We start from the raw sequence: 25,698 nt of genomic DNA, 5'->3' as shown, positions 1-25,698 counted from the left end.
TTGTTTTTTTTAAAAAAATTGTTTAACCACATCAGTTAACAAACATGAATACATATGCTATAATGTTAATGTTTTAGTTAATAAATTGTTTAAGTTGTTATTAAGGAAATGATTATTTTTCTCCTTCCAATAAACTATAGCAGAAAAGATGTCCAAATATAAACAGTTAACTTACTAAACCTCACAATAATTTCATAATTATCGGTCTATGTATTTCTAATAGTATAACCAAACCAGTAATTTTTGATATAATTGTAAAAACAACTCTGAAAATTTATTATGCCAAAAATGAAACCTTTATCTGGTTGTAAATATTAAGATTATACCAGCAAGAATGAGTCTTTCTGTAAAAAAGAAAGAAAGAAAGATTTAAATCAAGTCTTACTGACTAGTGATTTAAATCATGATTTATATTGTGATTTAAATCGATTTGATTTAAATCACATCCACCCTGCTTAGGAGGGAGGCGGGAGTTAAATTGGGTTTGAAAATCATGAATTAGTTCACAGCCCTAGCTTCAATTTTAGGGCAGAATTCATTTTGTTAACTGCTAGATTAAAAGTAGCCACTGACACCTATTGCAGAAGGCATTTTATTGGAACAGCTTATGATAGTAAGTGCATGCAAACTTTCCAGAACTTAAGTAAACCCAGCTTTTCTGAACAGATGATTACAGGTGACCAAGCCCTGGTATATAATCTGGTATTCACAGCTACGTATGAAAAATACTCTGGAAAGGTTCTTTAAAAGCTTGCTCTCCAGATGTTGTGGGGCTCCAAGCTTCATCATATCCAGCCATCAGGGATGATGAGTGTTTTGCCCTCCTCTGATGGGTAGCTCACCAGCTACCCATGCTATAAGTAATTCTGTTCAGGTGTATGAGTGCACATTTTAAATGCATCTTGTTTTCTTCTTCTTTTCTAGTGGGATCTTGTTTGTGATTCTGCCTGGAAAGTCCACATCGCAAAATTCTCCCTGCTTGTAGGATTAATCTTTGGCTACCTAATAACAGGATGTATAGCTGACTGGTAAGTGCAAATTCACACGGAGATTAAAAGCGATAAATATGTCTCTCTAAAGCATTATGAAACTGCTTTTCTCTCCCCCAGTCCCCCTTGCATGCTATTACCTCTTCCTTGGCATTCCACTTCAATGCGTGTGTCACAAGTGCAGCGCATTTCACAACTGATGGATATTGTTGTTGTGGAAAACGAAGTCATTTTAAATTTTTAAAGAAGGTGCTTGAGATAACATGGGTGGCTTAACCTGATGTACTTGCACTAAAGCTGGCTGGCAGCCCAATTTTATTAAACTGCGGTAGCCTTGCAGAGGTGGCTGGACCAGCTTTCGGTCACTATGTAACAACATTTTTTTTAAAAAAGGGAAGAAGATGGAGAGAGCAAGGAAAACAAAAGTGCTACTTAATCTGAAATGATACGCAGTATTTCCCCAGTACAAAGATGTAATTCCTCCAGAGACACATAAATTTATTCCTGCCCAATCATGTAAGAGAAGAGAACGCTGACGTACAAATTATATACAAATCTGAATAGAAAAAAATAGTTGTTTCTAATACTAATAAAAATTGCATTTTTATTTTTTATTTTTTGAAATTCTTGTGTTTTCAAAATGAGCTCTTCCTTCTTGCATCCCAATCCAAATTTAATTGTGCTTCAAAACAAAGTATTTTTACATGACCAGTTATGCAAGTATGCAGATGGAGATGTGTGTTCCATATAGAATTCCCACTCTCTGATGAGCATACCAGCGTGCATCAGATATGTGCCTCCAGTACGTGATTCTGCAAGTGATGCACATGGAAACTGAAGATGCACATGGACCTACATAGTCAGGCATGTTTCATGATCAGTAAAATGAAAGGCTAACAACCTCTGACACTACTGAATGCCCTGAACTTTATTTAAATAAAAAAGCCTTCCCAAATACATTGCATATTGGAAGTGAGCGCATAGTTTTTCTTGCAACTTGTTGATACAGCTGAGAATCTTCCTAGCAGGTCTAGTTCCATGGAGAACAAAAAGAGTGAGGCAGTGGGTGGGAGGAGATGCAAAACACTGACTCTATGCTGCAGTCAGAAAAAATACATCTCTTGGTCTTCAAACAAACAAATAAAACAAAAAAAGCTATGGTGGAAAATATTTCTCCAAATGGTCTTACATACATGTAAATAGACCAAACTAAGAAATCCCTTGTTAGACCCCTGCTAGACCATCTTCCTGTTGCTTGGCAACCAGCAGAAACCAAGACTATGCTTTATTAAACATGTTTGCTACTTGAGGCTGGATTAGCTGTTAGGACTTTGATCTCATCTGGATAATGGCTGCAATCTATGGCACAGCGGTCATAGATAGCATCTCCACCAGCTTCTGCTTTGCTGGTTGGAAATAGTCATCCACACAGCAGGATCCTTAAGGAGTAAGACACGTTATATACATACTTTGAAGGCTTTCTGTGTAGGGTTTTTGATTTCAAGGGGTGTTTCCTTTTAGCTGCATCTATTTGCTTTGTGGACTGAGAACTGGTGCGCAAGATGTGAATGGCACTAGAACAATTGTGTGTGTTGTGAGAGATCTTTATTCCGAGATGTCTTGGAAAAGAACAGCTCCAGTGTGTACCTTTGGCCATTTGAAAGGTATCAATGTGAAGTAATAGCAATTTCAAGAAATTCAACTTTAAGTAGGTGCTGTCAGTGGCGGAGCTTAATGCTCCGGCACCAGGGGGCGGAGAGCAGATGGGAGTGGGGCTGGCACGCCGCCTGTGGGGGCGTGGCGCCCAGCGGAGGCAGGGGGCAGCCATGATGGCACCCCACTGGGATCGCGCTGCCGAGGGCGGTGCGCTCCCCCCGAACTCCTCTTCCTCTGCCACTGGGTGCTGTGCATTTTGCTAGATAATGACAGCAAAATGTTTGTGAATGAAAAAGGGTATGCTTTTATTCTCGCCCCCAAACCACCCTTCAAAACCAAATACTGATGAAACTACTGAGTCTACAGTCAGGATTGAAATATAAGAAATTAAAAAAGAACTCTAGAGAGCTTTCCGACACACCCAGTGGGTCTTTGTCCCCACCCCCCACCCCACTGGAAAGCAGATCCTGATGCCTCGTGACAGGAGTGGGGGACCTGAGGCTCTCTGTGTTGTTGGACTGCAACTCCCATCAGTGCAGCCAGTACATTGTATAGCCAATGATTATGTTTGGTGGGAATTGTAGTCCAATAACATATAGATCCGTGTTTGCCAAACTTGGGTCTCCAGCTGTTTTTGGACATCAAATCCCATCATCCCTAGCCACCAAGCGCTGTGGTCAGGGATGATGGGAATTGTAGTCCGAAAACAGCTGGAGACCCAAGTTTGGGGAACACTGGTAGATTGTCACAGGCCCCCTGCCCCTGACTTATAAGAAACTGGCTTTGTTTATGGAGACAATTCAAGGAGCTGGCAAAGCCGTATTCAGCTTGGCACCAAGGTTTCTGAAGGATCAGCTGCTCCCATATGAGCCTTATCACTCATCAATATTGTTATTGGAGACTCTTCTCTGGGTGCCCATTCTACAACGAACTTCACGTCTCCTTTCTATTCACCCTTTAACCCATGAAGAAACATGAACGGTATTAGGCCATCTGAGAGGAGTAGGTGGCATTTGGAGGTGGGCACCCTGGTTGTAGCACCCCCCTCCCTAAGAACACCTGAGTGGAGCCTGCTGTTCTAAAAACATAGGCATATTATTTCAAAATGCAAGACATATTGCTTACAGACCTACTGTGTGATATTCCTCCTTAAGTATCTCCATAGAGAAATTTAAGAATCAAAGTTATAGGGGGATGAGGAATGTTGCATCCAGTGCAGAACTCTCATTTGAAAAATGGAGTGTGGAATTTGAAATACATTTGGCCTTGTTCCTCTTTTTATTTCTGTAGGGTTGGTCGTCGGCCAGTGCTGCTCTTCTCTGTTCTATTCATTTTGATATTTGGACTATCTGTGGCCCTCTCCGTGAATGTGACCATGTTCAGCACACTCAGGTTTTTCGAAGGGTTTTGCCTGGCTGGAATAATCCTTTCGTTGTACGCACTGAGTAAGTATTGCTTTTGTAATGCATCCTGCCTACCTTAAGAAACGTATCTTCTTCCGTATGCCAGAATTTGTTGCAGACTGTGTTTCAACGTTATGCAGAAAAAAGAGAGATGAAATGTTAATTCAGCATGTGTTTTCTTGTGTCGTGTTGTTGGGGAAACTAGACAGAATGCCTTGCATCTAGTGCGTAACCACAGTATCAAGACAGAAGCAGTAGTAATGCAGTGCTTTCTTACTGAAATCTGTACCCCTCTATAAGAACATCAGCAGAACTCTGCTGGATCACTCCAAAGGTCCACCCAGGCCAACAGTGTGTCTCCACTTATGGCCGGTCATGTGCCTCTGGAAGTTCACAGATAACGGCATAATTATTTGTTTCCAGCATTCAATCATCTATGGTACCCTGTATCTAATCATGAAGGCTTTCTTTGACTTCTCAGAAACTGATATACATTGAGAGAGACATTTTCCATGAATTTGCTAATGTTGTTTTGTTTTTAAATGGCTGAGATCAGTGAGACCTCAATTAAAGTGAAAGCTGTGTGTTGATGCATTGGTTCATTATAAGGAGTTTCTGGTAATAATTTAGTACTGCTTTTTTATCCGTATCTCCAGGAGGCCCTGAGTTGAAAAAGAAAGCCTCAGTATCAGTAGAGTGCAGGATTCTGCAATTATTAGCATGCAGTTAATATTATTTTACCCTACATGGTAAACCATCATCCTTAATACAGTTTTACATGTTGTTGCAGGAAATGGGTGATTTGCATCATTTGGATGTAACACTAAACTGTGGTTTAGCATTACCTGAACAAGCCCCAGGCTTGTGAGCTCCCTTACCCCTCCTCTAGTACAGACACATTAAAGAAACAACCAGAATGCAACACTCTTTCGCTTGGTTAGAAATCACTCTTGTAAGTGGAGGAGGCTTTTTGCTAGTGGAAGGGCATCTTTGGAACCAAGCCAATGTCAATAAAGTATGGGATATTTGCTTGTCTGTTTAAATATGCATACACTGCTTTTCCACCATAAAAGCCCTCAAGGCAGCTTGCAGAAACAATATTACACCATGCTCAAAGCATTATAGCATTTATCCAGAGATCTAATGTATTGCGCTTACCAAGTTGAATAGAAAGGGATGGGGGTGGGGAAGAAATATTCCACCAAACAAGAATAATGCAGTTAATTTACAGTGCTGATACAAAATGCAATTGTGAAATTATATTATCTTTTATATTTAATCACCTGACACTGTAGCATTTCAATTTCCTTCACCATTTTGGTGAATCTGACAATTTTATAAGCTTAAGACCTATAATCTCCACTCAAGAGAAATTGAAACTGAAATCTCATGGACTAATTGGTAGGATCCATATTTTGAGCCTTGTGTTTCTTCAGTGGCAGTCCCTTAATCACATGGCAAACCCATTCAGAAAATCAGCAGAGAGTTTTTTTGTTTGACAGGTTTTTTGTTCGCATTTAGATCCTCTCCACTTCCTTTGAACGCTTATGAACATCAAGTCTAAATTTGTATCTCTTAACATCAACATGCATTGTTGCTGTGAATGCATTTTTGCTCTACATTCACTTACCTCTCAGTGCCACTGAAGTCAATGTAGCGTTCTTCTGACTAGACTCTTATAGGCTTTTGCTTACTGTCACTCAAATGGCATGCAGTATACCATACAAACATTGATGCCCAATAGTGATTGGAGACAATAACATTTGATGATGGCTAATGCTTTCAGAAAGAAAATCTTAATCTTTACTGCCATCATAAAGAACAGGATTGAGAATCCTTTGTAAAGATACTCCGTTCGAGAAGAGTCAAGGCCAAATTAGTGAGCACCAGGGAGTTAGAACTGTCAAATCAGCCTTAAATCTGACAAGCAAGCATCCTCTGACTATGGGAGCCCTTGAGTCAAGGCTCAGCCAGTGGAAGAACTAATTGTGAAGAGTGTATCTAAGCATGGGCAGATGCCTTTTTGCTCATTACCTAATGGCTAATGTGTCATATTTTCTTCTTGGAAGACAAGGAAGGTTCTCTCTCCCTTCTTCTTTCTTGTTTTTTAAAACTTCTAACAGGATCACCTAAGGACAGCAATAGTTCTTAGCGAAATGGTGAAGTGTATAAATCTATGCAAGTGGAAATAATTTTCCATTTTTCAGGTACATGCTCTTGTCATTTTTAACACCTACCTCGTTAAAATGCTGTGGTCCACCTCTATGACGACCTTAACCTTAGAGCACAAAAGCATATACGCAGTGGCACAGATCTGCACACAGTTGCGGCATGTTCAGTAATTTCATGGATGGTCGAGCTAAAAATCATCTTGCAAAATTAGGAAGTGTAGGTGGCTGGCCTCTGAAAATAATCTTGTTGTAGTAGAGAATTAAGTCGCCGTGTCTATTGAAAATGCTGTCGGGCTGCTTTAAAATGCGGCGAAGGAAAAATACGACGACAAAGTAACCTCTGCTGCAATTGAAACAGAGGTTTTCGCATTATGATAAACAGTCTGCTGAGAAGAGCTCTCACCGAGTTCGAAGATGGGGAGGGGGGCTGCCACAGGTCTCCCTGCTACCACCGTGGTCTGTGTGTGCAGGGGGCAGGGGAAGATGCAGAAAGCCCCCCCTGAAAAGCAAATAGTTTTAGTAGAGCAACTGTCATGGGCTGGCAGAGTCAGGAGAGGATGGGCCCGGAGGGGGGGAGTGCACAATGGGGAGAGGATGAACCTGGGGGGGACCTAGTGGGTTGTGGGGTCAGGTAAAGGTAAAGGTACCCCTGCCCGTACGGGCTAGTCGTGTCCGACTCTGGGGTTGCGCGCCCATCTCGCTTAAGAGGCTGGGGGCCAGCGCTGTCCCAAGGCACTTCCGGGTCACATGGCCAGCGTGACAAGCTGCATCTGGCGAGCCAGCGCAGCACACGGAAACGGCGTTTACCTTCCCGCTAGTAAGCGGTCCCTATTTATCTACTTGCACCCGGGGGTGCTTTCGAACTGCTAGGTTGGCAGGCGCTGGGACCGAGCAACGGGAGTGCACCCCCCCACGGGGATTCGAACCACCGACCTGACGATCGGCAAGTCCTAGGCGCTGAGGTTTTACCCACAGCGCCACCCGCATCCCTTGGGTAATCGTGTTTAAATGAATGTGTTCTTTATATAATTGACTTTAAAGGATTGCTCAGTTCCTCCCCCCACCTACGTCTGCTCAATTGAATTGGACCTTCACCTTTCCCACTCATAGCAGCTATGAGGGGCAACAGAACACAGTATCAATGATGGTGTGGGAAGCAGTGGTTTTAATAGCCCTAGTAGGAGTTATCTGTCCAGAAACAGCCTCTCTTTGAAGAATGGGTGTGTTAGGTTGGGAAAAGAACTGTACGTTTCTCTCCTCTCCCCCACAGCTGCTGAACCTCACGGACCTTTAGCCAGAATAGAATAAACACAGGGGGTACAGTGCTATCTGGGGCCAAGGTCAAGGTTTTCAGGCTTGTTCAGTTTGTACAATTGATCTCTGCCATCTGCTGAGTCTCTAGAGCTTTGGCATTGCTGCTGCAAGAGGAGGAAAACAAAGGCGCTCCGCTGTGGTTGGACCAGAGCTCCAGACAGTAACACACACACCCCTGGAAAAAAAGAAAGAAAACTTAAATTCCCCAGAGTGGGTCCAAGGATACTCTGAGAACTGAAGACGGCAGGTGCAGTTGTTTGGGCCCTGCTTCTAGTAGCCTCCCACTTGATCTATACAGAGTTGAAAAGAGAAGTTGTGATTCTGCTTACCTGGTAAAGGGGAAGAGAGGGAGCAGGAAGAGAGAGAGAGAAATGGGAATGGAGGAGAGAAGAGGCAGGTGGAAGCAGCTGTCTGAGGAGGGAATGGAAGAGGTCGCTTTCCGATGTGAAGTGGTCTAGAGCACCCAACCACCTCTAAAAGAAATACAGAAAAAGAATGAGAAAGGGACGTTTCATTCCCGTCTCTCTGCTTGGTAAGAAGGGGATAGAGGAATGGGTCCCTTTTTCTTTCACTGGTGGGGGGTGGGGAAGAGAAATAAAAAAGGGACCCATTCTTATCAAACAGCCAGTGAGCAAGGAAGGGAACGGATAGGCCCCTTGTCTCTCTCGCATTCTCTCTCCTCCCCCACTCCCCACACAGTGAAAGAAGGGACCCTTTTATTCCCTTCCTGCCACTAAGATGATAAATGGGAGGACGGAGGAGCAAACAACCAGGCTAGTGTAAGGGGGGGGGGAGAAAATGGTACAGAGAGTGTCCTGGAGAGCATCTTGCCTGAAGCCCCCACAAACCCGGCAGCACCATTGGCCTCATGTGCCAACCCTTCTGGTGGATCTCAATGTAGGTCCAGTCTCAGGTCTTGGAAAGGTTTGTGTAGGTATAGGTGGTCCTGAAGGTAACCTGGCCTCAAACTATTTAGAGCAGCCTTCCCTAACCTTGTGCCCTTCAGGACTCCCCCCAGTCCCAGCCAGCAAGGACAAAGAGCATAAGAGTGCGCTGGATCACACCAGTGATGCATCGAATCCATCTTTGTGTTCTCATAGTAGCCAACCAGATGCTTGTGGGAAACCTGGAAGCATGACTTAAGTGCAAGAACACCCCCCCCCACCTGTGGCTTCCAGGAAACTGGCATTCAGAAGCATCACTGAGAGCCATGAGAGCCAGTGTGGTGTAGTGGTTAAGAGTGGTAGACTCGTAATCTGGTGAACCAGGTTCGCTTCCCTGCTCCTCCACATGCAGCTGCTGGGTGACCTTGGGCTAGTCACACTTCTCAGAAGTCTCTCAGCCCCACTCACCTCACAGAGTGTTTGTTGTGGGGGAGGAAGGGAAAGGAGAATGTTAGCCGCTTTGAGACTCCTTAGGGTAGTGATAAAGCGGGATATCAAATCCAAACTCCTCCTCCTCCTCCTCCTCCTCCTCCTCCTCCTCCTCCTCCTCCTCCTCTTCTTCTTCTTCTTCTTCTTCTTCTTCTTCTTCTTCTTCTTCTTCTTCTACACTGCCTCCAACTGTGGAGGCAGAGCATAACCATCATGGCTAGTAGCCTTTGATAGCCCTCCTCCATGAATTTCTTTGCTCTCTCCTGCATCTTCCAACATTCAGCTTCATTGGACACCCATGAGTTCTAGTGTTTTGATGGGAGCTGTAGTCTCAAAATACGCATCGCACCATGTTGGGGGAGGCTGATTTAAGGACTTTAAAGGTGCTTTACAGAGCCTAGGACTTGCCAATCAGAAGGTCGGCGGTTCAAATCCCCGCGACGGGGTGAGCTCCCGTCGCTCGGTCCCTGCTCCTGCCAACCTAACAGTTCGAAAGAATGTCAAAATGCAAGTAGACAAATAGGTACCGCTCTGGCGGGAAGGTAAACAGCGTTTCCGTGCACTGCTCTGGTTCGCCAGAAGCGGCTTGGTCATGCTGGCCACATGACCCGGAAGCTGTACGCCGGCTCCCTCGGCCAATAAAGCGAGATGACCCCAGAGTCAGCCATGACTGGACCTAATGGTCAGGGGTCCCTTTACCTTTACTTTACCAGAATTGTGATAGTAGCCACTGCTGCCAGTAGAAAATAGTTGTTGTATGTGCCAACCAGTTGCCCTCCATGAGCAGCAGGGCTGCCACAACCTGCAGCAGTTGAAGCTTCCAAACCACCTTCAAAAGCAGTCCCGTGTAGAGCATGTTGCAGTAGTCTAATCTAGATGAAACCAGAACATGAATTACTGTGAGCAGGTCCCAGATAGGGTCACAACCGATGAATAAGCCATCTCAAGAAGACTATTCTTATGCTCTTACAAAGGCTTAGGTGAAAAAGAAGGAGAAGAAACCCACCAAAGGACAGTTGACAAATGTCTAATTCACTTTGCTTTTTGCCCTAATCTTGCTTGATGAGGTACTTTACCAAACATAATTCCTAGATTTGGCATAGCTGCTAGCAGGCAGACCCTCCTGCCAGGATGTCTGCTCAGCAGATGGTAGCTTGGGTAGCAATGAATTAATCTGGCAGATTTGGTTTCGCTCAGTTTTCTAATCTTAATGTTCGATTCAACCCACTAAAAAAAAAAAAGTCTGCCCAAAAACATTTGTACACATTTTGATGTGGATTTAATTTTCCATAATAGTTTTGTATGCTATTTTCATCAATGTGCACATTTCTGTATGCGTTGCTGTTGAACTGTGTTGCAAAATTCAGAGCAATACAAATTTCAAACCATAGCAGTGTTTGCTTTAGGAAGCATGAGCTAATTTCATCTCTATACCTCATCCTGGTTGCATCTACCTCATCAAGCCAGGCTGTGCTGAGGTAGGGACAGATCCATCACTTTCAGTTCTCTCAGTTTCTCATCTTTCCAACCTTAAAGTCAGTTTTCCACATTTCTGCAACAATTTGCAATTTTCTTTTTTAAAAAAAAAATTACCAGCAAAATTCATCAACATTTTAGTGTGATTTTCTCCTAATAAACACATATTTTGCAAACTGTTTTCCCTAATATAATGCATTTTAATGAATATTCTTCAGCTGGAGAACTGTGTTACAAAATCCAGAGAACTGTGAATTTCAAAGGATGGCTGTGTTTTCAGTTTCTTGCATTGTTTTGAGAAGTGAAAATTAGGTAGGTTTGCTGTTAGATGTGAACTGAATTGATTTCTCTCCCTCCCCCCCAATCACCAGGGGAGAATACAGAAGAGGCAGAGTCTGTCCCCATTTAGGAAGTTTGCCTCTTGGTCAGAAATAGCAAAAAGCAGGAAGAACAAGCTCAGCATGCAGCTCCATTGACAGAGATAAATGAACCAACCCTGATCCTCATTCTAAATCAGGAGTGGTTAAACTTCAGCCATGGACCATAGCCTCCCACCCAAAGGTTTTCTGTGCCCACCACTCCAAAATTTGTTGTTTTATTTATTATTTATTAGTTTTTAATTATTGACTGCTTCTTTGTGGTGCCAAAAGGTTTTTGGTTTTTGGGGAACTCCCTCCGCAGGCCCCCTGTCAAAATCATAATGACAGCTATCAGGAAAATACATATCTGAACAAATCTAGAAATCCAATAGATGTATTAGGGGTTTTTTCCCCCATAGCCCCAGCAGTATTCTTTACAAGAAACTAGGTGCAGAAGGAGTAACTTTTGAAACCGCGAAGATGACTTTCCCTGTATGTTACAGAATATAAATTAGCAGCGTAGTCATAACTCCTACATATCTGTGGCTACAGCCTCTTTCCAAAGGAAACAGTTGTTTCCATCCTGAATATCCTGTCAGTTACCAAGATTAGGAGCTTGGAACTGAGCAAGGTACATAAATTCCTAATGCCACAGGACACACTAGATCATCTCACTTGATTCTTTTGTCAAAGTTTTCCTGTAGCCGTTTTGTAAAGAGGTTTCCTCAAGAGCCATAAAGTGTCTGCAAGCAGCTTTTGTCAGTGTCTAATGCAACACACAAATCTGTCCTATGTGTGTTTACTCAGAAGTACATCTGACTAGGTTCCATGGGGCTTATTCCCAAGAAGTGTGTGTGCATAGGCTAGCAGGTATAACACTGTGACTGTTTTCCCCCCTGTTGTCATTTGATGTCTTCTTTAACAGCTGCCATGCTAAACTGTCTTACTGAGATGTTTATATCATTAGCTGCCTGTTAATCAGTGTGATTAAGAGGGGGGAATATGAATACCTTAAATAAAATTGTCAGCGTTTTGTTTTTCAAATTTGTTTGCTGCTTGTGAGTTCCTGCACAGATCTAGAGTCAAATTGCTGTTACTCAGTTTTGCCTGGTCTATGTGAATCTTCCACTCCTCTTTATTTGAATGGCCAGTTACTTAACTACTTTAACCCATCACCGAGGCCATTTGGAAATGAACATGCGTATGGGCTGTAGACCAGAAGATTATAGATATATAAAGCTGCTCAAAATAATCACAGAAAAACTGTAACTCACTTTTTGGAGAGGGGGAGAGTTGTGTATGCCACCTTAAGCTCCTCAGAGAAATGGTGGGAAATAATAATAATAGCACTAGTAATAGGGCTAGTTCACTAGTAAAATGTCCTTCTTAGTATCTCATCCCTGTGCCAGTGCTCCATGGAAACACTCTTACTGTTTGCATAATTCAAAAAAACTGCTGGAAGTGCTGTTTTGATAATGGAAATATAAAAATAAAGATAACGGATTTGGTAACACTGGGTATTTGTTACATGGGATCCAGGGATAGCTGGGAGGTTTCATGTAGTGGCCATTTGTCTCTCTGAACTTGCTGCACTGCAAATTTAAAACATTGCTGTTTTTTATCATTTCAGTTGATCAACTTTTCATTGGATTCTTATGCACTCGTTGCAATTTTCTACTCTGTAAGCGTTATGTTTTTGACAAAGGCATGTCAGACTTTGGCATGGGAAATCTTCTAACTCAGAGGCTGGGGGTTGAGATATAATACTTAAACGTCAAGTGCTAGCAGTTGGGACTGTGCACAGAGAAGATATTTACTGGTGAATCAGTAGAAGTTTCTGTTTAGAAATACAAAGGCAGTTTGGGCTCCAAGGTAGAGGTTCAGCTGCAAGGTGCACCGGCCTCCTGGGTGAACACTGGGCTCAGGAGGAAGCTGAACAGCTAGCTGTGGCTCTGAGATCCCAAGGCTCTTTTTCAAGCAGTTTTCAGATCTAAAATCCTTTTTTTTTCTAATGGCAATTGGGGATTTCCCAAGTGGAGCATTCAGAACCCTGCCTTTGAAGACTAAAATATCATTGTGCTATTCCAGTGCATTCATAAAAGACTTGTGTTTTTCCCTAGTTGATTTTATGTTCTCTCTGCTTGTTGCCTTTCCCTTCTCTTTGGACATATCTATGCTACACACAGAGACACACACATACAAACTGGATATTATAGTTTGGTGAAGTGCTCAGTTTTGTTTGATAACAATTCCTTACATCCAAAAAGTAGCTTCCTATTTTCCTAAGTTGCTTACAGCTGTCGCCTTTTTTGGTTTGCAACTAATCTATTCTAAAGAGAAATAACCTTGTGTATGTGACACAAGAAATCCTGTTACGGTGTGCCATACAAAAGTTCCAGTTCTCCCTTAGCAGTGTAGGTCATGTCTTCATAGGTCTTCTGGCTGAGGACAGTGAGAGGACCTTGATAATGTTGACCGAAAGTAACAGGACATATTTTCTAAGATATCTGAAATATGAGACTAGTTTGTATATCATACACTGTTGATGATCTCTTATTACCTTGGATGAGCTCACAGCTCCTTTATTCCCAGAAGTGCTGAGCTGATTGACGGCTGAAGAAATTCAAGACGGGTGTGACTAACCTTTCTTAACCCAGGTTTCCCTAGCTGTGAAATGTGATCATGCTGTGAAAAGTTAGGGCAATTGAAGTAGTGATCCAAGCCTAATGAGAAACGGTTAAGGGAATTGCGTGTGTTTAGCCTGGTAAAGAGGAGATTGAGAGGAAAGAGATCTTCAAATATCCAAAGGGCTTTCACCTGGAGGATGGGGCAAGCTTGTTTTCTCCTGCTCCAGAGGCTAGGACCAGAACCAGTGGATTCAAGTTACAAGAAAATCGATTCCAATTCAACACCAGACAGAACTTTTTGACAGTAGGAGCTGTTCAACAGCAGAACAGACTCTCATGAGAGGTTATGGACTCTCCTTCCACGGAGGTTTTTAAGCTGATGTTGAATGGCCATTTGTCATATGTGATCAAGTTGAGATTCCTACATTGCAGGGGATTGGACTAGATGATCCTCAGAGCCCCTTCTAACTCTACAATACTCTACAATTCTATGATTGTAGGGATGGCATACAAAAGGCAAATTCATTCACATTTATACCTGCCTACACAGTTTATTAGGGACGCGGGTGGCGGTGTGGGTTAAACCACAGAGCCTAGTTCTTGCCGATCAGAAGGTCGGCGGTTCAAATCCCTGTGACGGTGTGAGCTCCCGTTGCTTGGTCCCTGGTCCTGCCAACCTAGCAGTTCAAAAGCACGTCAAAGTACAAGTAGATAAATAGGTACCGCTCCGGCGGGAAGGTAAATGGTGTTTCTGTGCGCTGCTCTGGTTCGCCAGAAGTGGCTTAGTCATGCTGGCCACATGACCCGGAAGCTGTACGCTGGCTCCCTTGGCCAATAAAGTGAGATGAGTGCCACAACCCCAGAGTCAGCCATGACTGGACCTAATGGTCAGGGGTCCCTTTACCTTTACCTTTACACAGTTTATTGGGAAAGGGAAACAAGCAGTGATGTGAACATACTGGAAGTAGATGGCTTTGGCAAATCTCAGTGATCCAGTCTCTCTTCCAACTCAAGTTTAGCTGGCCCAGAACAAAGGTCATTTCAATAACATTTAGCAGATGTGTATTCTACTTACTATGGGTCAGCTTGGAGATTTATCTGAAAATTCGTAGGTTGTATAGTTACAGAACATAATGTCATTGAAAATGTATAATCCATATTTGAATTTATGAAATAAGACATTTAAACACAGAGGTCATCATCATCAACCTTTTATTCGACCGTCAGTCAGAAAAAAGTACATTTGTCAATACACAGTTAAAACAGAACACAGAGGTCTCATTCCAGCAAAAGTGAGCTGTTGCTAAGTCCTATTGAAAGAAATCAAACTTGCATTAGACATTAGTAACTGATTCCATTGCTTTCAAAGGATTGTGCTGTGCTCTCATATTCCTATGTAATTGGAAGTAAGTCCTGCTGAGTTCAGTAGGGTTTACTCAAAGCTTAGTGTGCACAGCAGCCTTAGTTGCTTCTAATGCTCACTCAGTTGGAGACAGAAAATAGAAAAGTTAACAGGTTGCAGATTTATTTATTTATTTATTGTAAGATTTTAGTAATTTGGCTTTCTTAATAAAAAGTTCAGACTGGTTGTATAGCAATATATTTTTTTAGAAAATTAACGTTCTATTTTTGTTAAGAAAAGAGATCTATTGGTAATGACATGCCAATTGAAAACAACTTAGGAGAGATAAAGTAAAGTGTGTAGTCGAAAATGTAATTTAGGAACAACAATGGAGTGATTACAAGTCATGTTGGAATTAGTTATGTACGAATCTAAATTTTTTTGTAATATGTATCCATTTTGGATTGTTTTTGTTGACTGTTTTGTTTCATTTTTAAAATCAATATAGCATTTTTTTAAAAGAAAAAGAAAATTTTCTGTCTTGAATGGTCTCACAAATGAATGGTTTCACTGGGAAACTAACAGGACCGTTCTTCAAAACTGCATGAAGAAAGAAAGGCTTTGTGCTATGTTTGCACTACAAAGCTTATTTGAGAACTTGTATCTGAGTAGTTGGTCCAGTTGACTGTAACTGTTTAACAACAACACACAGCCCCCTTTCCATTTAATCAAGTGAGCATTTCTAAAGCATATAAAAACATAGATCTATCCACTCCAAGACCCTCTCTGTATTTTGAGCAAACAAGTAAGGATTTCTGCTGGTTTTCAATTTGTGCTGAAATTTGATTGTATATTGGCTCATCAGATGCTGCACTTTTTCTTCAGCTGGAACCTTTTCCTCTTATCAGTTCTCCTACATTTATAATTCCGCTTAAGCAATTCTTTTGGTGAACTGCTTTGATCAATATCTGGAACTTTTTGAAAAGGAGCAAAGGGGTACAGAATGTATTGATGCACATGCACCAAGCAATAGCATTAAAGGCAGGACAACGAACAGCCAAATTTTGATGTAATGATGTGGATTGTTGTTACGACTTTCTGCTAAAGTAGAATGTGCTGATAATGTGTATTTTGATTCCATTAATTTAACAAGCAAGGGCAGGAGGCGAGTTGGTCATGATGAAAGTTTCTGCAAACTGAACAGTGAATCTCTTGGTTTGGTTTACAAGGTCGTAAGCGTGTACACTTATGGGTTGATCAAAGAGTAAATTTCATCATGTGGATTAAAATGTGTCCTAAGACATCTTGTATCTGAAATTGGTAACACTAGGTGTTCTGCGCTGCAAATACAGCACCATCTTCAGTTGACCAGTTCAAATATTCACTCCCTGAATTTTTAGAAGCGTTTGAAATTTCCCCCTATATAAAATAACACATCATGTCAAAATGCACTGCTTTGGAGAGAAGTTTTGGAAAGCATTCTTGTATTTGAAGTGGTTAGTTTAATTAGAGTCACTTTCAAACAGTTGGGATTTCCCACATAGAAACTGTGATGTGTTACAGTTCTGTACGAGGGACTGCACTACCTTGGACAGCAAATGTTTAAACAGACGGTCATTAAAAAGAATGATAGTCCTTTTAATAGACTATCATTTAGTTTAACACACTTGAGTTCTCCAAATGAGAAGACTATATCCAAGGGCTTTATATCTCCCCACTTGCCCCTCACCCCAGTTTGGTCTTTGAACTATTATTAGAGAACCAATGTGACCAGTTCTCAATTACTGGACTGTAGTCTGACTTTGTCACAAACAGTAAGCTTTTGTTAACAGCATTTCAGGAGACGCGGCCGAAAATAAATAGAAGCCTGCAGAGAGCAGATGCCAGTAAATAATCTGGGCCTTGGAGTAAGGCATTTTGTCCAGGGATCTGGCAGTCACTCTATCCTCAGGAAGGGAAATATAAACCATCAGTTTAGCATTACAGCACTGAAGGAACACTGTGTTGATCAGGAGATTACAGTGTGGCTTCATTGCAGTTCTGTACCTTCACTTCTCTTGGGCTTATGCATTAGGAGAGAGCTAATGTTGCAGATGTGCAAATGTACATTTAATAAAAAGCACAAGATCGGTGGTTTCTGCATTCTCACAGCAAAAGACAGGCCCAGAGGCAGATTAAATGCAGGGCCTATAGTCACAGTCTCCACCTCCTCAGAGTCTTATAGCTTGCATGATGGTATGCAGAAAATGAGTGCTACTAGGTTTCTTTAATGGGACAGTAAAAATGTTAATCTGATTTTCAGTTAAATGTAGCTCTGTGGTGTTTATACTGCTGTGCAGTGGGGAGAAAGTATATAATGTTGAGATACTTGAATTGGAAAGAATTTCCATTGGTTCAAGTTTAGATGGGCCACAGGCTTATTAGCTGATACTCTGTGATGTAATGGTGTTGTCTTTTAGTACTTCCTGGAACCACAGAAACCTATCTATGAAATGTGGTAATTGATTAAGGCTTCTCCACCCCTCCCTGTATCCCTTACACAATGTGCTTGCTTAAGATAGTCAACAGACCTAGTAAATCAAACATTTGTATTTCAGAACTCCAGTAATGTGGTCCAGGCAGTGTTTTCATTACATGCTCAGACATTTGGTCTGCGTTTTGAAATGCCTTCAAGCTATAGTGCTTTTAATTTTCCATTAAAGCTTTCCTGACCCTCTGTCAAATCGAGTACTGTATAAAAGTATTTTGCCCCTGCAGATTGCGTTCTGCTGTATAGCAGCAAAGTGCCCTGGCGTTGCAAATGCTGCTGTGTTAACATTCGTTCTTTGCCAAGCACAACAGTCATGGCTCATAAATTCAGGCAGTCTTGATATACCAATTGTGTTAAGTACACCAGGTCCTTGAAACAAAGGGTGAGTAGTGTGGCGATAAGCTTAAATGTCGTTGCATTTGGGGGTTCAGCTGGGGGTCAAAGACATTTCAGTGGAGGGGTGGCAAAATGCACAGCAAGCTTCAGAAGCTTCATCTTGGATATATTCAAAATTAAAGAGCGAAGTATATTATGATAATAATTATACCTTATTAATAACTGTAGGTATTAGTGTTTCTGAGGAACAATCATGTCTGGTCTTAAAATAGTCCCTTCTCCCACTCAACTACTCAGCTCCCTCTGATAGTGCCCTGATACAAAGAGTGCTTCTTTGTGCATGTTTATGTATTTGCTTAGTTGCACATTTCTTTCTTATCCACCCTTTACCATAAGGTTCCATGGTGGGTTGCCGTAATACAGTTGTGCAATTGAAGCAAGTAAAACAATGCCAAACAAAAGCAGCACAGGATAGGTTAAACAAAACAGAAGAGTTAGGGCCCATTAAAATACATTTACTGTCAAAGGCCAGGTAAGGAAGTATGTCTTCAGTATTTGGTGGAAGCTGTATAATGAAGGTGCTAGGTGCACTTCTGTGCGGAAGAAGTTCCACAATTTAGGGACTGTCTCCTGGATTGCATCATGATCCTATATTGTCTCGTGGACCTGAAGATACTTTTCTGAAAAGGAGTAAGAAGAGTTATGTAAAAGTGATCCTAAAATAATTAGAAGCATGTGACAGTCAGTTCCCAATGTTGATCTTTCTTCCCCCCTTGTTCCTGAGCTACAACTTCCCTGGTGGGGAAGCGGGGAAGGGCGCCATTTTGGTTTCCGCCTCAGGTGCCGAAATGTATCGGGTTTGTCTTGGCCTGTTGAACACAACTTGTGTAGACTATTGTTTTAAACAAATGCTGATTATCTGAATACTTATATATATAGACTGAAGTGCACTTCAGTCAATGCAACTATGCAGTTACGATATTAAACTTAATGAATGTGTCCTTTGAGATTTCCAGAGGAAATGGTTGATAATGGTTGCTGGTCCATTTTGTGTGTGTGGCGCATTGGCAGTGATTTCCAGATGACTTTACTCGGCTGTCTTCCATTTGCTTCAGCTAGGAAGTAATCTATAAATTTATAGAATTAACTTGGAGTGACCTTTGTGAAACGCTGCATATCAATATGACCTTTTCAAAGAACGGCATTGGGAGGGATGGAAATGGCACCTAGCCAACCTTCTCTAGTATTTTGCTCCCACCAACCCTTGAGAAATCAGTGTATGCAGTCTAGATCACAGTGATCCATAAATAGGGAACAGGTGCACACAGTAAGTGGCATCTGGAGTGATCTGCTCAGCAAGACCCAAGCGAACTTTGAGAGACCTCCTACCAAATTAAAAACCAAAACAAATCTCCATCTCCTTCAAAACACTATATCTTTAAATAAATGGGTGCATTAATTCTAATTCAAAACATTCCCTTGAATGGTGGCACTGTCATTAGCAAAGCTCCTTGGCTTTGTTTATTTGGCACAATTTATTCAATAAAAATCTGATGGATGGTTGGTTGTTTGCCATCATGTTTGCTGTCTGGTCTGGCAGGAGTACTCCCCAGTGATGAAGATGCTCCAGACCGAAGAGAAATCTAATTGAAATGACAGATAATAAGCAGAGAGAGCTTGACAGTCCTATCAGGATGTGTGCTCAATGTTTTTTGTGTGTGAAACTTTAAAGGGAAAAAATAACAATAGAGACTGACACAGGAGTGATTAATTTTTAATTATTATTTTTTGAAGTTCTGATCCATTAAGTAAGAAACCAGCTCTCTGATAACAAGCAATTTCACTTGCTTTTGGGACAGAAGTTGCCCTGGTTGGTCCCCAGGACCTGGACAAAGGCAGTGCATCCCTATTGGCTTGGTTTTTGATGCTATTGACAATATCTTTCTGGGTTGCCTGGCCAAGATGGGCCCTGGAAGCATCAATCTACCATGGTACTGGTTCTTCCTGGGAGATCTGTTTAAGAAGGATGTCCTTAACACTCTGAGAGGTCATCCAGAGACTGGGTTGTGTTGTGAACAAGCCACAAGAATAAACCGTGATTTCTTTGGAGAGAAACAAACCATGAGCACTGGTTTGCATGCAGTCGTAAGCCAGAAATATAGAATCATGGAATTGTAGAGTTGGACAGGATCCCAAGGGTCATTGAGTCCAACCCCATGCAATGCAGGAATCTTCTTCCATTGTGCAAAGTTGATTGAGCTCTGAAATCTTTTGAGACGTGGCTACTTCGATGGGGTTCAGCTCTGTGCTTGATTGGCAAATGGCTGTGTGACTTGAACAACACATACCAGCACACTTATTTATTCCCAGTATAAGCCATGGTTTCTTTACTGTTGTTTGGACCAGACCAAGGGTTCCCAAACATTTTTTTCTCTCAGTTAAAATGGAAGGTGTGATTCACTCTGTTCTCCATCCTCTCTCTCTCTCTCTCTCTCTCTCTCTCTCTCTCTCTCTCTCTCTCTCTATTGGCTCCCAGGACAGTGTCTCAAAGGTGGGACTTTACTTTTTGAACAAGGGCGGTGACCCTGAGATTTCCCCAAGCCAATAACAGCCATAGTGGGGGCTTCTTTGGGGCATCTCAAAGGCTTATTCATCTGTCCTTCAGGATGATGTTCTTACCAATATATTAAAAGAGGACAGATCTGCTTGGGCCTCTGTTAAAGAGGAGCATGGAGAGTCGGATGCCTTCAACAGAATTGCTTAATTTATGAAGGGACACTTTGTCCCCTCTGACAGCACACTGGTGGGCCCTTGACACACAATTTGGGCATTCCTGCCCCAGCAGCCTGTCTTTCGTTGAGCCTTGTTGTGCAGTTGGATAGAAGCTCACCCTGTGTGACTTTCATGCCTGCTTTAGTGTATTCCCTCATCCTCTTTAGGACCAAGTAAAGCTTTCTGTTCCTCCTCACACGAGTGCTGTTTATTCATTCAGGCACACACAGCAGCTGTCATGCCTGAGTCTGAGGCACTGTAATTTTTGTGTCACGTTAAGCCTGAATGACAAAGCCCCGCTCCTCAGTTTCTCAGGGCAGGGTGGCCCTGAATTATGAAACAAGCAGCTAGTTAAAGGCTGTAATGTTACTCAAACACTGTGTGGGGTCCTAATAAACAAGCAGCCCTGGGTCTATGGAATTAATTGCAGCAGGTCAGGGAAGGGGTGGGAGGATCTTGCTGCAAGCTGTGGAGGTTGGTTGTTAGCTTCTTTCTGAGAAGCAGTTTCTGTTCCTGCTTTTCTGATGCTTTCTAAGTGTTCCTGCTGGGAACTATGCCTGAGTAGCTCATCCCCAATACCATGAAAATACTAATCTCGTGTACTTCTGAACATGGTTTGTTTCAGTAAAGTGTTGCTTTGTTTGCTTTCTTGCACATCTTAACATTTGAGGAGGGGGAAGATACTGATGATTAATGGCTGGAAAAGCCAGAAAATGCCACTTTGAAATATCAGGAATGTTTTGACTTTTTATAACTTGTGGCATGCAAAACGTCCATTCCTGGTAAATGTTGGAAATTAGTGGAAATAAGTTTCTTTCAGTCCACTTGTAACATGAACTGTGTGAGCAACCTTCAAGTGCTTTATTTTCTGCTAACCTTTTTTATTTATATATGCTTAAAATATAACGTGGAAAACCCCCAAACCACACTGTTATGTGCCATGTTACAATCAGAACAGCTTCAGGTGATGATAAAGTTCAGTTCAAATTACTAAAGCCAGTTTCATACATTAAACCCGAGATAACAGAAGTCAGTACAGTGGTACCTCAGGTTAAGAACTTAACTCGTTCTGGAGGTCCATTCTTAACCTGAAACTGTTTTTAACCTGAAGCACCACTTTAGCTAATGGGGCCTCCTGCTGCCGCCACACCGCCAGAGCATGATTTCTGTTCTCATCCTGAAGCAAAGTTCTTAACCTGAAGCACTATTTCTGGGTTAGTGGAGTCTGTAACCTGAAGCATACGTAACCCGAGGCACCACTGTACAGATAAAAGTTAGCCACACCAATGTATAAATTTATTTAAAGAACTAAATACAAAATAGTGATCTAGGACTGTACCGCATACAAAAAGCTTGACAGAATCCAATTTTGCTTTTGGATGTTAAATGATTAAGAGCATTATTAATTTTGCTTGAAAGATGCATGTGCTCAATAAATATATGTTTTTCTGCTCTTCACTCACTCTCCTTTTCCAAAGTGACATAAGGCATACGGCTGCGATATCTGTTGGGACTAGAAAAGGCAAAATGGTGCCAGGCAACAACCATTTTCATGGTTGCTGTGTGAGGCCAAGACAGCTGTGATTGCTTCTGGCTTGTCTGTACCTTTTGAATATATGTAGGCATGTGGTTCAGAGCCACTTTACACTTTGTTCATTTATATAAAGTATTTTTACCATGCTTTTCAGCCAAAAAACAAAGGATTGCAATCTAAAAGACACGTCGCAAAAGGAAAAGCAGTTGGGAAGGAGGAGGATAAAAAGCAAGCTCAAGCACTCATTTTTAGTTCCAGAGTTCTTTTAACAACCAGATGGAATTGGAAAAGTTTAAGGAGGGGAGGAACCAAAGGTTTCTGCATCTCAGCTGAGCCCTACAGCCCTGTCCCTCCCTCTACTATAGCCAGGTGGAATGGCTCCGAGTTTGCCACAGTGTACTCTCAACAGGGAGCTACAACCAGTAGTACTAATTTGTAATTTGTTTCCTAATGGATCAAAAATAAAGGAGGAGGCATGGAGCAGAGATAAGCTACATGTTGGTTATTTTGGGGGAATATATATATATATATATATATATATATATATATATATATATGAATGATTGGGGGAAATCAAGTGTTAAAGCAATAAAAATCTTTTTAAGTAGGATTTTTTAAAAAATCAATAAAATCCCACTTGCAAACTCACCTGCAAATGTATGCCAAAATGCCAGTTGCATCCTATACAGTGGTACCTCCGGTTACAAACACCTCAGGTTACAAACACTTCAGGTTACACACTCCGCTAACCCAGAAGTAGTACCTCAGGTTAAGAACTTTACCTCAGGATGAGAACAGAAATTGTGCGGTGGTGGCGCGGCAACAGTGGGAGGCCCCGTTAGCTAAAGGTTAAGAATGGACCTCCAAAACGAATTAAGTTCGTAACCAGAGGTACCACTGTAATTCACAACTATAATTTGCAGCAGAGTGGTTGTACCCTGAGTTTAAACAGGCGAGGTGAAGAAGCCTAGCTTGAAAACATTTCTCAGATACGGTTTTCTCCCCTATAAGCAAAATGTTGCTGTCTGACAAAGGAGCAATATTGAAAGGAGACAAGAATGTTTATGAACTGAGCTGAATTATTTATCAGAATATTAAGACAGAAGCATGCGCAAAAGGAAGTGTAGCTGGTGCTTCCTAGGGTTGTTTGCTATGGTCTAAAAATAGGTCTCCAGTTGCTGGGAAAGACCATAGAATGTTAATTAGCTCATCATTTTGAGTGGGTTCAATGTATGTCAGCCGTTCTCCACAGAGGTGATGCTAACCACTCTCCAGGATTACACTAATTTCAGTGGGGAGAAACAAAACAACATTGGCTCTGCTTCAGACGAACGTCACATGAAAGTGAGTCATTTGGGCCGCACACTTTAAAAGTGCATTTGCAGCAGGTATAAAACAGAAGATCTCAGTCATTACTTATTGCATTACCCCCACAAGCAGAGGAAGTTTGGTTGTTAGGAACATTTTCTTTTAATTAGGACACTGGCAAACGCTGACCATGCTTCAGAAAATTAAACATTTACTGGGGTGTAACTTGGACATAATTAGTTCAGCAGTGGGCTTGTGTAATTTACCATGCCTTTCTGTAATCTGTGCTCAAGGCAGTTTTATGATCCATAATGAAATGGTTTGAAAATCAGTTGATTCAACCAGCCTGCTACTTGGAATTTTTGTCCAGCTTCCAATCAGCGATAGATTCTTTTTCTTCTTCTTTTTCCTGATTGCAATTTAGCTTCATAGCTTAAAAATTTCAAACACTCTCAATAGTTAGCTAGCTTCTCATTTAGACTGCCTACAAGCCCATTAAGGAATATAATTAGTGAGTTTCCTTTTTACCTTTCCCCTTAATTAGTGATTTATTGTTTTGCAGTGTTCTTGCTTTTCATTGCCTAGATCTTCAGTGTCGTTTCAAAATAAATTTATTTGCTGAAAACATTTTTTTAAAATCCAACAAAAAGTATCAGTGATGAAGCCAGCTAAATAGGCTTGGAAAATAAAACAGTATTTATTTGAGACCCAGATAGGACAGACCTGAAAGGCATTCTACAAAAGCAGAAAATAATTAGGTATCCTATAGGGATGGGTGAATCTGTCAATTTTGGTTTTCTACTTTTCCAATCTTAAGTTCAGTTTACCACATTTCTGCATTAGTCCATGATTCCTTTTTTTTTTTTAAGGCCTCATGAAAATTCTTCAGTCTTTTAGTATGCATTTTTCCTTTTAAAAAAGAAATAAAATTTTTGCAAGGAATTTTCCCTAATGCAATGCCCTTTTGTATTTTATTTCACAAATAAATGCACTTTTAGGCGCACTTTCCCCTAACGTAGACTTTTTAAAAAATTGATGGTACTTGACTCCCTATCTCCCGAGTACAATCCCAGAGGCTTCGTATAGATGGGAGACAAGATAGAGCCCTGTGGCATGTGATCTAGCAACAGGACCTTGTGGGTTACTATGTCCTGAAATAATTGATTAGCAATGCTGCAATAAATGGGGATGGGTTCCTTGCAAGCCACAAGCATAGAGAATGTGGGAGGAGGTTCCTTAGAACTGCCACACACTTTTTTTTTGTTGATTGAGAAATTGGGAGAGGTGCAAATTTCAAAGATGCTTGCATATCAGTTTGGGGAGGGGCAAATTAGGTAAAGGTAAAGGGACCCCTGACCATTAGGTCCAGTCGTGACCGACTCTGGGGTTGCGGTGCTCATCTCACTTTATTGGCCGAGGGAGCCGGCATACAGCTTCCGGGTCAGCATGACTAAGCCGCTTCTGGCGAACCAGAGCAGCGCACGGAAACACCGTTTACCTTCCCGCTGGAGTGGTACCTATTTATCTACTTGCACTTTGATGTGCTTTTGAACTGCTAGGTTGGCAGGAGCAGGGACCGAGCAACGGGAGCTCACCCCGTTGCGGGGATTTGAACCGCCGACCTTCTGATCGGCAAGAACTAGGCTCTGTGGTTTAACCCACAGCGCCACCCGCATCCCGCAAATTAGGTAGGATCATATTAAAATGCAAAGTGAACCATGTTTCTTCACCTAGTGCCAAAAGTCAACGTTTCTGGGGAGGGTGTGCTTTGAATTCAGAAAAATATGTGTTGGGATTTATTCTCAGTAAGTGACTAGATCTGTACATTAGTTATAATGGCTAGCAAGTTAGAACTGTGCATTGCAACAATAAACATGCTTGTTCAGCTACTGCCACTGCTTGTAGCTGGAACATTATTCTCTCCATGTCCATATTTAAAAATAAATAAAATAGAGGTAAGAAGATCCCCACCCTCGCCAAAGTGACCACAATAACTGGATGTTATCCACTGAATATAGAACAAACGTATCTTTACATGGCGAGAGTTTAAGGAATAAGCAGCCAAAGATATCTCAGTTTAAAAAACAATAATTGTTGCTATGTAAAGGAGGAGACACAGCAAACAGAATTTCTGATTTAATTTTGCTGTTTTCCCATCTCAGTGTGAGGCAGGGATGGCAGAGTCTATGAATCTAAAATGAATGAATAAATACAAGGCTTTAATTGTGTAAACAAAGTTCCCACACTCCTATTTCCCCAAGTTTTTAAATAATTGAGGGCCAGCGCCATCACTCAGGCAAGCTGGGAAGCAGCCAAGGGCTGGAGAAACAAATCTTGAATTGATTTATGCTGGGACTTGCACTCCCCTCTTTCTTTATAGGCTGCTCAGAGGCATTTGGACAAAAGGCAATTATTGCTGGTATGTAAGGCTGAGCCAAAAAAGGAGAAAGCATATCTCACAAACATTTTCACCTCCATGAAGAGTGTCCCTATTTCAGCAAGGGTGTG

General features: G+C 41.7%; 1 protein-coding gene across 6 annotated transcripts in view; it reads left to right on the top strand.

Annotated features, from left to right (window-relative positions):
• SLC22A23 (solute carrier family 22 member 23) overlaps nt 1-25,698 on the top strand; it is a 109,047-nt gene that overhangs the window by 23,144 nt on the left and 60,205 nt on the right. For all 6 annotated transcript variants that reach the window (XM_083623863.1, XM_083623861.1, XM_083623859.1 and 3 more), the window contains exons 2-3: nt 925-1,028; nt 3,936-4,090. In XM_083623863.1, the coding sequence (XP_083479989.1) occupies nt 925-1,028; nt 3,936-4,090 (259 nt within the window). The remainder of the gene's footprint in view (nt 1-924; nt 1,029-3,935; nt 4,091-25,698) is intronic.

This window comes from Podarcis filfolensis (genome assembly GCF_964270895.1).
Source record: "Podarcis filfolensis genome assembly, chromosome: 7".
Lineage (NCBI taxonomy): Eukaryota > Metazoa > Chordata > Lepidosauria > Squamata > Lacertidae > Podarcis > Podarcis filfolensis.
This window is presented reverse-complemented; position numbering and strand designations above follow the sequence as displayed.